The following is a 13,455-nucleotide window of genomic DNA, read 5'->3' on the forward strand; positions in this document are numbered from 1 at the left end:
TTCCCAGCCTTCCTTCATCCTCAGCTCTTTGCCTGCTTTAGCCCTTCAGTCTGACTCATTGTTTACCTACTTTGCCAACTCTACGTTTCCTGGACTCTCCCTCTCTGACTGATAACATAGTCATGAACCCCTTTCAGCATGGCCCTGAGGAGTTGCCACCACCAGCAACCCTAACTAGATGTGGTTGATCTCCCAACCTGGTTCTGGACGATTTACAATTATTTGGTTTAACTCTTCGGTTTCGCTCAAGCTGCCCATGGGGCAGAGGAGTCGTTGTAAGAATAAATGTCCTACACAAACAAAGGAATGCCACACAGCCAGGCTCGGGAAGAGTAAGAACACTAATGGAGACGGACGGCGGGCTCTTCACTCTCACTGCTCCGCCATTTACACAACGCAGCTAATAGCCAACTAGCTACTTCTCTTCTTTTTTCCAGTTAACAGTCCTCTTACTTCCCCTCCATTCTGCCCATCCGCTTCTTCCTAATTTTGATTTGCCATGACCTCATGGTTTCTCTCTTCGCAAATGTCCGGCTTCAGCTCTTCTGTCTAATTCTCTGAGGGTTTCCGATTTCTGTTTCCCAAGAACAAGACGCTGACTGGCCCCAGATCACCTTTTCAGGCCAGACTGAGAGGTCTACTGTGGGCCATCCTGTGGCCCTAATCCAACACCATCCTATGGCTGCTAACCAAAAGGTTGGTGGTTGGAATCCACCAGCCACTCCTTGGAAACCCTATGGGGCAGTTCTACTCTGTCCTATAAGGCCGCTATGAGTCAAAATGGACTCCACAGCAACGGGCTTGGTTTTGGTTTTATGATGTTAATGAGGCAGGATTAGTAGCAGTTATGTTAATGAGGCAGAACACAATCTACAGTGTCAGTTCTTGAGTCCAGAGCTAACTTCAGTCCAATCAGCTGTGACAGCGGGCACAGTGCTAATCATGCAAAGCATGGACACCTGGGCTGCCCCTTCAGCAGGGGCTATAAATGGGGCGTTTTCTCTTAAAAGGTCTGTGGTATGGAAGGCCCCATGACTGAGGTATGGAGTGATTTAGACTAATGATTTTCAAATACTTTTTTATCAGAGATTTTTTGGAGAATCAGATAAAAGCTATGACTCTTTCCCCAGGAAAAAAACTGACTAATGTAGAAAATTTCACATATAATTTTAGCGTGTTCATGGACCCCAGGAGCCATCATGGAATACCCCACCCTCACCCCACCACCGTAAGCTTATCCATAGACTTCTTCAAAGGCAGACTATATTACACTCATCTTCGTATCTCTACTGCCTAGCACTGAGGTTGGCACATAGTAGGTGCTCAGAAATATGTGTTGAATGAATAAATCAAGGAATTAAATATTTAATTAAAGTTAAATAGGTTGTTCAGAGTCAGCTAGATGCTAAGAAGTCCAGATTTGCTATCAAACGCACTGGGGAGCCATTTTGTTTGGTTTTTTTGTTTCGTTTTTAAGCAGGCAATTGATCAAAGCTGTACTTTAGGAGAATGTGTTTTTCATAGTCAGTAAAACAAATTAGAGAGTAAAAGACCACTTAGAATATTAGAGGAGACAGGCAGTGAAGACCTAAACTAGAACGGAGGAAACGGGAACAGAACAAAAAAGGGCAGATGTGAGAGACAGTGTAATAATAAAACTGATTAAAACTTGGTGCTTGCTAAGATTTGAAGGGTGTTTTGGATTGAATTGTGTCCCCCAAACATGTGTGCCAACTTGGCTAGGCCGTAATTTCCGGTATTGTGTGGTTGTCCTCCATTTTGTGATCTGATGTAATTATCCTACGTGTTGTAAATCCTAACTGGTGGGTAAGAGCTCAGCTGTTAACCAAAAGGTTGGCAGTTCGAATCCACCAGCTGCTCCTTGGAAACTCTATAGGCAGTTCTACTCTGTCCTATAGGGTCTCTATGAGTCAGAATCGACTCCACAGCAGCGGATTTGGTTTTGGTTTTATGATGTTAATAAGGCAAGATTAGTGGCAGTTATGTTAATGAGGGAGGATACACTCTATAGGATTAGGTTGAGTCAATCTCTTCTGAAATATAAAAGGGAAAAGTGAGCAGAGAGGAGAGGGACCTCATTATCACCAAGCAAGAAGAGCCAGGAGCAGAGCATGTCCTTTGGACCCAGGATCCCTGCGCTGAGAAGCTCCTAGACCAGGGGAAGATTGATGACAAGGACCTTCCCCCAAAGCCCAGAGAGAGAGAAAGGTTTCCCCTGGAGCTGGTGCCCTGAATTCAGACTGTTAGCCCCTTAAACTGTGAGAGAATAAATTTCTGTTTGTTAAAGCCATCCGCTTGTGGCTTTCTGTTATAGCAACACCAACTAACTAAGACACAGGTAAGAGGGATTTAGAGTCAAAGTACGAGTCTAGTGTTCTCAACTCAGGAGCATGGAAGAACAACGGTACCATTAGCAGAGAGGGAGAAAGCCGGGAAGGAAACAGCTTTAGGGAAAACAAGCTATTTCTCGAAACAGTGAGTCTGTTTACAACAGTGGGACTTTCAAGTGGGTTTATAAGCACAAAACTGAAAACGTGGATTTGGAGTAGCTGAAAGTAGAGATGAAGATTTGGCATCATGTGCGCAGAGATAATGGCTAAAGCTGTGCCAGGCGAAGCCCCGGGTCCATTATCTTTCGTTTGCATCTACTTCGTAGATTTGAAGGCCTCTCAGAGAAATTATTTCATTTGACAGTCAAAACAATCCTATGAAGTAGGAAGTGCGGTATGACCTGCTTTTACAGATCAGGACATGGAAATATTGCAATGAAGAATAGATCCAGGAGTAGGACCCACAGCTTCTGAATCCTAAGACATAGCTTTCTTAATTCCCAAGAAACAAAGGGTCCTTTCCTCCAAACTCCACTGCAAAGACAGATAAATACCCTGCTCGCATGGGTCAATTTTTAATTGCAGCACTATTTCACTGTCAGTTTGGAGACGAAGAGTTTGAGAGAAGGGTGCTCCGCTTGGTGATAATTAGCACTGTTTACTCTATTAAATACCTTCAGTGTGGGGGAATAATTAGCCCCGTTCCTAGCAAACTTCTACCCTGCAGACATGACCTGGACTCCGTACAACACTCTGATTTACACGTTTTCAAAAGGAACCTTTCTGCCCAGCTAACCTCCAGAATGAGCACAGACAAGGAAAGGACCCACAGACATGGACAGATAGACTTCCCAAAGACTATCATGCAAACCTTTTCATTCAGAAAAGGCAAAGTCGTAAAGGTTCACAGGAAGAGGAGAGAGAAAGTGGTTAAGACTCGAGAGGACAGTGGGTTTTGTGTAAGTTTTAAGGAGAGGCTGTGTGTTTAGCAAAAGAAGCTGAAGGCTGACGAGTCCTGATCTGTGAGCGTGGGGCTGGCCAACCAGAGGCCAGGGGCTGTCTGAGTAAGGCTTGAGTAATGCTGGAAAGGGGAAGGGCTGGGCCGTCCACAGGCAAGATCTCTGCAGGCAGCAGACCCACAGCTCTCTGCGTTCCTGTCACAGCCAACAGTCCTCTGCTCCGCTCCAACATGGTAAGCCTAACGTTTTACTGTTTATCCTCTTAAACGAAAAGAAAAAGATAACAGCAATATATACTTTCCACCAGGCGTTATCTTTGCTTTATCTGGGGACGTGGCAGGAAACAGCAGGAAGAAATGGATCTTGTGGGACAGAATTAGGGAAGAGGGAACGAAAAGCAGCAGCCCTAAAATTATACCTGGAGTAACAGCCTAAGTGTGGAACCTGGTAGTTCTTTCGTTTGCCAGTAAAGATAAGGGCCAGGGCTGGGGAAGAGGAAGTACAGAGGCCGCCCTGGGGACAGTTGTGCTGTGCTCTGCTCTGAAGCCTCCCTGTAAGGGGAAAAGGCCCCACCACAGTTCCTGGGTGCTGAGAGGGCGCCCCTCACTCAACCTGGAATGGAGGGAATCACAGCGACTTCCTGTTTGTGTGGGAAGCGCCCCCTTCAGTACTAGGCTCCTGGCCACTGGCCAGGGAGATCTGTGAGAAAAGTTAAAACGGGGGTTGGGATCCTCTGAGTCGTCACAAGTAATTTCTGTGAACCCAAAAGACAGCGCTTCAGAACTCAGTCGTCTAAGTCCTGAGGGAAAATAAGAGTTTCAATAAGCAACCAAACGGCCAGTAACAAAGGGACTGAAACTACACCCCGTTGCTTCAGGGAACCAAAGCCAGGAATGTGGGAGAGGCCCAGTTCCCGCCAAGCTTCCTGCTTTCTTTCCCTTTTACCCCACCATCTTTTTAGGCTCTCACTGCTTTTCTCCTTCCATCTCCCCTTTGAACTTTCCTTCTACCTTTTCCATGAACCCACCTTCAAAATCTACCTCCTCCTTTGCTTCTCTTCAGTGAAGGGGTCAGCAAACTACGGCTTCAGGGCCAGGAGCTGAGAAATGTTTTTACATTTTTAAATGGTTGGGGAAAAAACTAAAGAAGAATACTTTAGCACACATGACAATTATATGCAACTCAAACTTACGTGTCCCTACGGTTTTCTTCAAGCACAGCCACACCCATTCATTTAGGAATTGTTTGTGGCTGCTTTAGAGTTGCTGGCTGATAGAAACAGTTTGCTCTCCACTACTAACCTAAATGTTGGCAGTTCGAACCCATCTAGTGGCACCACGGAAGAAAGGCCTGGCAATCTGCTTCCATTAAGCTTACAGCCAAGAAAACCCTATGAAGCAGTTCTTCTGTGTCACACATTGGGTCGTCATGAGTCGGAACTGACCCCACAACAACAGGGTTTTAATGGATGGTTGCATTCCTCCTGGACAGCAGAGTTAAGAAGCTGTAACAAAGACCCCATGGACCACAAAGTCTAAAATATTTACTATCTGGCCCTTTACCAAAAAAAGTTTGCCAACCCCTGCTTTAGTGTGTCAACCTGTATTCCCGCCTGCTTTTCCCACTTTTCCTTTCCACGCAGAAAGGGTGAATTGCTTTCAGGGTACCTTGAAAAGGCAGGCCCAGCACTAACCCAGTGGTGAGGAACTAGGCTGACTGCCCTGGAGGAAGGTGGGTACGATCATATATCCACAGGAGGAAAGGGAGCGTGGCGGGCTGGGAGTGAGAACTGCAATCCTTGACTCTTATTTAAGTGAAATTTCTTCTTCACGTTTCGGGGTGGGGGGGTGGGGAGGATCCCAACAATGGGACTGTTGTGGGAAAGATCCACCTCCAGAAGACTTCCGTTGTTCTGAATGCCCCCCTAGAAGCGAGGGCACCTTAGGTAGGCTTGGAGACCCCTGGGGAGACAGGTGGGAAAACTATCAGAGGGAGGTGAGCAGCTCTGCCAGGGTTCAGATCAATAACGAATAGCACGTGTGAATTATGTGTCCTGAAAGCCTCTAGCTCTGGGCTCCAGAAAGCCCACCCCACCCAAGAAGACATCAGAAGCTAAACACTAAATTGCAAACGTTATCATCCAAACGTAAACCATTGTTTAATGCCAGCAGTGAAGTCTGGGAGGAAGGGTGTGGCAGGGAAGTGTCCCACAGTGTCTGCAGTTACTGCTCTTATCCACCTGGGGGAGCCCAAGAGCTCATCACGCCTCAGGCCCCAGGTCCCTGGTTAAAAAACGATGGGCAGGCTCCGCGTGATAGCATTTCCTTGAAGAATTCTGTGAGGAAAATAGAGTCTACAACCATCATCTCCGACAGGATCACAGTAGAGGGTCCTGGACAGAGCCGGAGGGAAATGGAGAACAAAATTAAAACTCACAAAAAATAAAGACCAGACTTACTGGTCTGACAGAGGCTGGAGAAACCCCAAGAGTACGGCCCCCGGACACACTTTTAACTCAGTACTGAAGTCAATCCTGAAGTTCACCCTTCAGCCAAAGATTAGACAGGCCCATAAAACAAACAATAATAATACACGTAGTTCAACGATGTCTACGAGACTAAACGGGCAACCCAGCCCAGGGGCAAGGACAAGAAGGCAGGAGGGGACAGGAAAGCTGGAGAGATGGAAATGGGGAACCCAAGGTCGAGAAGGGGAGAGTGTTGACACATCACGGGGTTGGCAGCCAATGTCACAAAACAATTTGTGTACTGATTGTTTAATGAGAAACTAATTTGCTTTGTAAATTTTCACCTAAAGCACAATTAAAAAAATACATATTTACATAAAAAAAGGAGAGTCTGGCAGATTTGACACTTCTCCTCATCCCGTTGTGGCCTCAGCGTGTGATCCGGCTCTGTAGATCCCGTGGGGGCTTCCTAGTAGTCTCTGTGTGAACATATGAACCTTCCTGGTTTGAAGAGGGAAGCCCTGGTGGCACAGTGGTTAAGAGCTACGGCTGCTAACCAAAAGGTCGGCAGTTTGAATCCACCAGGTGCTCCTTCAAAACTCTGTGAGGCAGTTCTCCTCTGTCCTATAGGGTCGCTATGAGTCAGAATTGACTTGACGGCAATGGGTTTGGTTGGTTTTTGGTTTGAAGAGAAAGGCGTCACCTCCAGAGAGGCTCCTCCCCGGGACATGTCCATTCCTATGATAATTAGTGGCACCTAGAATTGGGAGGAGCAAAGGCTGAGGACCGTAGGAAAGGGACCTTGAGGCCCAGATTCTAAAGGTGGCTCTGCCAGGTTGATTTTCTTCTTGCACCTCGGTTTCCTCACATGTAAAATTAATGGTTGTTGGCTTTTGAGTATGAAAGCCACTTTGGGTTTTTTGTTTTATAAAATGCAATTGGGTTTTTGGTGAAGATTGACACAGCAGTTTAGGTTCCCATTCAACAGTTTCTACACAGATGCTTTCGTGACATTGGTTACGCTCCTCACAATCCATGAACATTCTTATCCTTTCTGTCTTGCTGTTCCGTTTCCATTAATCTAGTTTCCCTGCCCCCTTACATTCTTCTGTTTTTTAAAAGTTGACCGTTTTTTGAAAGCCCCTTTTGAACATCCAGGAAGTTCTCAGATATAAGCCCTGCCCCACACACGATAATAGCTATGCTTTTAGTTTTCTTTGAGAAAATGCATGAGTCTTGGCATTTCAGTATCACTTCTAAAAGAACTGGCATTTCATTCATCACACTCTGGGAAAAGAGGCAAGTGTTTAATCTATAGACACTGCATGGTGTGCATATGGATTCTGGGATATATAGTTATACATATATGTGTCCAAACGTCTTAAAAATATCCATAAACCTTGCTACCCTGACCCTCATTTAGGAAGTCTACTTTACTGCTTTCAAAGATACCCCTCATGTTCCACATTTACCTGGAACTGTATTTCACCTGAAATGTCACCTGGAATAAACTGTGAGGAGGGGTGGAGAGGAAGCTCACACACAGAAGGTGACTTTCTGTGTCTGTCCTGGGTCTCCCAACCCCCTAAAAATGACCCTGCCTTTTAGGAAACTGCTTTGGCCTAAAATGAAGAGTTGAGATTCTCCAGAGTGTCCTCTAGCACCCAGCCCTTCACATCTTGCCCTTGTCTAAGCCCTGAATTTTCTCTCCAAAGGCAAACATCTCTAGCCCCACAGAGACCGAGCGGTGCATCGAGTCCCTGATTGCAGTGTTCCAGAGGTATGCTGGACAGGATGGTCACGGCCTTACCCTCTCCAAGAAGGAGTTCCTGAACTTCATGAATACAGAACTAGGTGCCTTCACAAAGGTACTGGTCACAGCCCTGGCCCCCCCAAATGACCCAAGCACAAAACCAGGCCCTGGCAGAAGGGCCAGCAATGAGGGACCAGCAGCAGCTCCCCACACTCCGGGAAGAATGGCACCTGTCTGCCCTGGTGCACACCTGACTCCTTTGTGCCCACTCCAAGCTGGGTGGTCCATAGAGCAGCCCAGGCTGAGTCATTTGCCTCGGGGTGAGCTCTAGATGACTAGTAATGGGTCTCTTCCCTGAAGCAGGATGTGATTTAAAGATCAAAATGTGCAAACTGCGTGACATAGACAGTGGTGATTTGTTTTTCCCATTTAGGGAGAGAGGCATACGAAATGGCAAATAGTGTAATAGAATAGTTTTCTAACTGTATCCCTCCACGCCAATAGAACTTTCTGCAAAGATGGAAGTGTTCTATGTCTGCACCCTCGAATGTGGCAGCCACCAGCCACATGTGGCTCTTGAGCACTTGAAAATATGCCTAGCGTGACTGAGGAACTGAGTTTTCTATTTTAATTAATTTAAATACAAACAGCCACATGTGACCAGTGGTCGTAAATACGTCAGGGGTTAGGGAGGGAAGAATGCGGCTGATTAGGTGGGGCCTGTGTTCTCTTCCCACCACAAACCACTCCATTTTATACAATTTATATATTGGAGTTCCATGCAAATCTTGAAAGAAGTGTCCCACTGTCTTACAAACTTAAATGACCACTGATATCGCAGAAAGAACCCTGGACGAGGAGCCAGAAAATCTGGGTTCGAGTCCCAGGTCTACCCCTTGGGGACGTCACTTCACCTCTTTCTGTTTTACTATCTGAAACATGGAGCTACCAATAACCCCCACCCTGTACCTCACGCTTGTGTGTGAATTAAACGTGGCAACACATTTGAAAACACCTTAGAAAGTACGATATACTGGTATTATTATTACTTACAATGATTATTTTCTTTGCAGAACCAGAAGGACCCCGGTGTCCTTGACCGCATAATGAAGAAACTGGACCTCAACTCTGACGGGCAGCTAGATTTCCCAGAATTTCTTAATCTTATTGGTGGCCTTGCCCAGGCTTGCCATGAATCCTTCATAAACCGTGTCCGCTAAAAACCCGAGAAGCCCTTGAGCCTGGCCTCCAAGCCCGGGCCTGTCCTCCCAGCCCCGGTCACCATCTACTCCTCACAGCCCACACACGCCCTGAGCCCAGCACACCCACCACCCCATGCAGGCCACTCCTGCTGGTAGTAATAAAGTAATATTGTTTTTGAAAACACATACTGGAGCGTCAGTAAGTCTGTGCGAGGGCGGAGAGCGAGGAGGAATATAAACCATAGTTCCGTGTTGTTTAACATCCATGATACGTTCTGTGAAATAGGACCTTCCGTGATTTGGACATTGTGCAAACACAATGTATTATATGCGGGTAGTCCCCGAGTTACAAACCAACCCAGCAAGCCTAGTATATTAAAAATTCAAGGTCCATACAATGGTTCGTAATAACAAATGGGTGCTACTTTGTGACGGCACCTCAAAGCCATATGGATGCTGTAGTGCACCCGTATTGACTAAATAGCCAAGAGACTGTCCCGTTCTCCAATGGGGATTTCTGAACTCTGTTATAACCTCCTGAGACCATGGACATTATACAGCGCACGACTGTTGTCTTAGTCATCTAGTGCTGCTATAACAGAAATCCCACAAGTGGATGGCTTCAACAAAGAGAAATTTATCCTCTCACAGTCTAGTAGGTTATGAGTCCAAATTCAGGGCGTCAGCTCCAGGGGGAGGCTTTCTCTATTGGCTCTAGAGGAAGGTCCTTGTGATACATCAGTCTTCCCTTGGTCTGGGAGCTTCTCTGCACAGGAACCTCAGGTCCAAAGGACGCGCTCTGCTCCCGGCACTACTTTCTTGGTGGTATGAGGGCCCCCTATCTCTCTGCTCACTTCTCTCTATTATATCTCAAAAGAGACTGGCTTAAGATACTATCTAATCTTGTAGAGCTCATCAATATAACTGCCGCTAATTCATCTTATTATATCATAGTGAGAGAGTTTACAACACATAGGGAAATCACATCAGATGATAAAATGGTAGACAGTCACACAATACTGGGAATCATGACCTAGCCACACTGACAGATATTTTGGGGGGACACAATTCAATCCATGACAACTGTACATTGGCGAAAGCAGTTACCAGAAGCTGCACAGTAAACAGTAAACACGCATCTTGGGTATACACATAGCCATAACTAATGATACAAACATAGGACCACCTCTAAATTACTCAGACTGATGGAGAGGTATAACTTACTGCCATTACTCACTCATTAAATATCTATTCGCCCACTGTCGTAGGCTCTGAGGATACAGTCAGCAAGCCAGACAAGGCCCCGCCTTCACTGAGCTTACTTTCTAGTGGGGGGTAAGAAACAATGAATGAATACAAATAAATTCACAAAGGAATTTCAGAGTGTGATAACTCCTGTGAAGAAAAGAGTACCAGGTGGTCGGTTACAGATTGACGGAAGCTGGGAAGCACACTGTCCTGAGGGGGTGACAGTTGTACTGGGATCTGAAGGAAGAAAATGAGCCAAAAATGTGCCAAGATGCAGGAAGACATTCCAGGATAAGGCATTGCAAGGGCAAGGGTCTGAGGTGAGAGGAGCTGGCATGTTTGAGGAACCGACAGGTTTGCGTTATCGAGTTCCTATTTTGGCTGTGGGTTTCCTTCTTGAATGTTTGGCCTGGGCTAGTGTTAACATTAGTTTTCTTCTTTTTAAGCCCTCTGATAAAGCAGCAGAGAGAGAATCTAGAAAGGGTAAAAAGACTTGTTACCACAAAACGCAGGTGTGAGCCGCCTGCGGCAGAAGCCAGTACAGCAAGAGGGTTTTATTGTAAATCGATATACAGGAGACAGAGGGGAATGAGCTCCTCCAAAATCTGCCTCCCCCTCTGGAGGCCGATCAGAGGATTTTACAGGGACAGGGTCAGGGTCTGAAGAATCTGTGGAGTGCTAGTTCATCTCTGAGCTGGGCACAATGACCTCGTTCCAGACACGCTGACCTTCTGCGGGTGTTCTTGAAGATCTTTGTTCAGCTGTCTTACCTTCAGATTTCATCACTTGTTGTTCTACCTCCCAAAGAGGAACTTAGGTTAATTTTTAAACTTTTATAAAATCATGGGAAAACAGGAGGGAAGAGAGAAGGAAAATAAATCAGAATCATAGGAGCATGCAGACATGAACTATGCAAGCTTTGCATGAACAATAGCACAATACCCAGGACGCTAGGCCTACACAGTGGACCATAAATGTGAAATTCCCACGCAGCCCCTTACAGACTGACCGAGCACTAAAGACAACAGATTAGAGAGAGAGCAGGAAAGAGAAAGAGTGACAAGTATATATTTTAGCAGTGTATAGTCACCCCTAGGAGTCCCTGAGTGGCAAACTGTTAACGTGCTCAGCTGCTAACCAAAAGGTTGAAAGTTTGAGTCCATGCAAAGGTGCCTCAGAAGAAAGCCCTGGTGATGTAATTCTGAAAAATCAGCCATTGGAAAACCCTATGGCGAACAATTCTACTCTGACACACGTGGGGTCGCCTTGAGTTGGGGTCAACTCAACGGCAACTGGTTTTCTACTTAAGAAGCACAGAGACCCTTTCAACTCAGTAATGCAGTCACTCCTGAGGCTCACCCTTCAGCCACAGATTAGACAGGCCCATAAAACAAAACGAGACTAAACGGGCACACCAGCCCAGGGGAAAGGAAAAGAGGCAAGAAGGGACAGGAAAGCTGGTAACAGGGAACCCAAGGTTGAGAGGAGAAAGTGTTGACATGTTGTGGGGTGGGCAACCAATGTCACAAAACAGTATGTGTATTAATTGTTTAATGAGAAACTAATTTGCTCTGTAAACCTTCATCTGAACCACAATTAAAAAAAAAAAAAAGAAGGAGCACAGAGAAAAGGTGATGTTTCCAGAGAACCTCTCATTCCTTATCCATTTATGTGAGTTTTAATGTCTTAGTAAACACCTCTCTGGACCACCATTTCTTCATTTATAAACTAAGTGGAATGGATTAAATTATCTCTGAGGTCCTTTCTAGCTCTGACATTCCAGAATGAAGGCCACTGTCTCAGGCTAGGAAGTCCCACATTTTTCAAGGAGAATTGTAGCTACATCTTAGATGAATTCCTGAGTTTATTAGCAGCGAGGGTGAGGGGGGATCTGGAGTCAGTGAAAGTCTCCATATTACTCCCTTGGCAGATGCACCATGTATTTAAAAAAAAAAAAAAGTCATTATCACAAAAAACACTGAGCCAGGAAAGAGACAGAAAAACATCAGATACCCCAAATGACTATTTGCCATTCCACCAAGAAATCACTGGCCCCGACTTTAAGACACCAGGCTCAAGGGAACCAACTGGAGAAATTTACTTGGTTGGCTGACTCAGGTTTTGATAATAAGTACCAAATTCCAAACTTCTAATTCAAGACTCAAATCAACAAATCTCTATGGAGTTCCCCCATATGCAAGAGGAGTGATGGAGAGAGACATCAGGAGGAGAGGCTGGTTTGGGGAGGAGGTGATGAGCTCAGTGAGGGTGTGTTGTGTTTGAGATGCCACCAGGACGTCCAGATGGCAATGCCCAGTGGGCATGTGCGTTGAGTCTGGAGAGAAAATCCAGCTGGAGAAGTGAACACAGGAGAGAGAAAGAGAAGAGGGCCTAGGGGCATGTCCACAGTTGGAAGGGTGGAAAGAAAGAGGAAGAAGTCTCAGTAAAGGAGAACAAAAGAGAGCTTAAAGACTAGAAGAAGCAGCAGCAGGGTTGAGGGGCCGAAGGAGAGACCATGATCAAGGCAAGGCTGGTGAACTGCATCAAATAATTACTATCTTTCAATGCCCATGCTCCTCAGGTCCTTGTGCCAACCCCTTTGCATTCCTCATACACTCCCTGGGGATCTCATCCACATTATTTCTTCTACTTCATTTACTATTTGAAGGAAACCCTGGTGGCATAGTGGTTTAGAGCTATGGCTGCTCACCAAAAGGTCAGCAGCTCAAATCCACCAGGCACTCCTTGGAAGCCCTATGGGGCAGTTCTACTCTGTCCTGTAGGGTTGCTATGAGTCGGAATCGACTCAATGGCACTGGGTTTGTTTTTTGTTTTTTGTTTTACTACTAGAAGCCAGTGACCACTCACGTTAATCTCCCCAACCCAGTTCTAGCTCCTGAGCTTCAAAGCTGCCTCCTAGACTTCTCCACATGCAAATAATAGAATCTTTCACTCATTCATGTATTGAACACATATCTACTTAACAGAGTGTACGACACTGTCCCATGTATCAAGCATAGGGGGATAAACAAGGCAGAGAAGATCCTTGTCCTCAAGAAGCATGCGTTCTCAGATTCTTCTTATCCCAAACTGTTTTCACCATCTTCCCAACCTCCCAGCCTGCTTCTCCTCCACTGTTCCCATCTCAGGACATCCCCATCATTGCCCCACCCAGTAATGTGGACGTTCAGCCTTGATTCCTCCCTCTCCCTCATCCAGTCACATCTCCAAGTCCATTTGCTTCTCCACCCAAACATCCCTTGAGTCCATCCCCAGCCAACCCCTACCCAGGCCACCACCACTTCTCATCTGGAAACCTCCAAACCAGCCCCGCTCCTCTAGCATTGCCGCTCTCCAGTCCTTTCTCCTTCCTGGAGCCTCTGATCTGGTTCTCCCCGACTTGGAGCCCTTCAGGGGCTCTCCAACGCTCTCGAGCAGGCCAGGCACAATCCTCAGTGAAGCCAGGACGATGCCC

General features: G+C 46.1%; 1 protein-coding gene across 1 annotated transcript; it reads left to right on the forward strand.

The window, feature by feature from the left end:
- The first annotated feature begins 3,461 nt into the window (after positions 1-3,461).
- Positions 3,462-8,911, forward strand: S100A11 (S100 calcium binding protein A11). Its single transcript, XM_023724515.1, has 3 exons — positions 3,462-3,543; positions 7,493-7,645; positions 8,604-8,911. Exons 1-3 carry the CDS (start codon positions 3,541-3,543, stop codon positions 8,748-8,750), a joined length of 303 nt encoding a protein of 100 aa, XP_023580283.1. The 5' UTR covers positions 3,462-3,540; the 3' UTR covers positions 8,751-8,911.
- The last annotated feature ends 4,544 nt before the right edge of the window (positions 8,912-13,455 follow it).

Source organism: Trichechus manatus, unplaced genomic scaffold, assembly GCF_000243295.1.
Source record: "Trichechus manatus latirostris isolate Lorelei unplaced genomic scaffold, TriManLat1.0 scaffold00250, whole genome shotgun sequence".
NCBI classification, from domain to species: domain Eukaryota; kingdom Metazoa; phylum Chordata; class Mammalia; order Sirenia; family Trichechidae; genus Trichechus; species Trichechus manatus.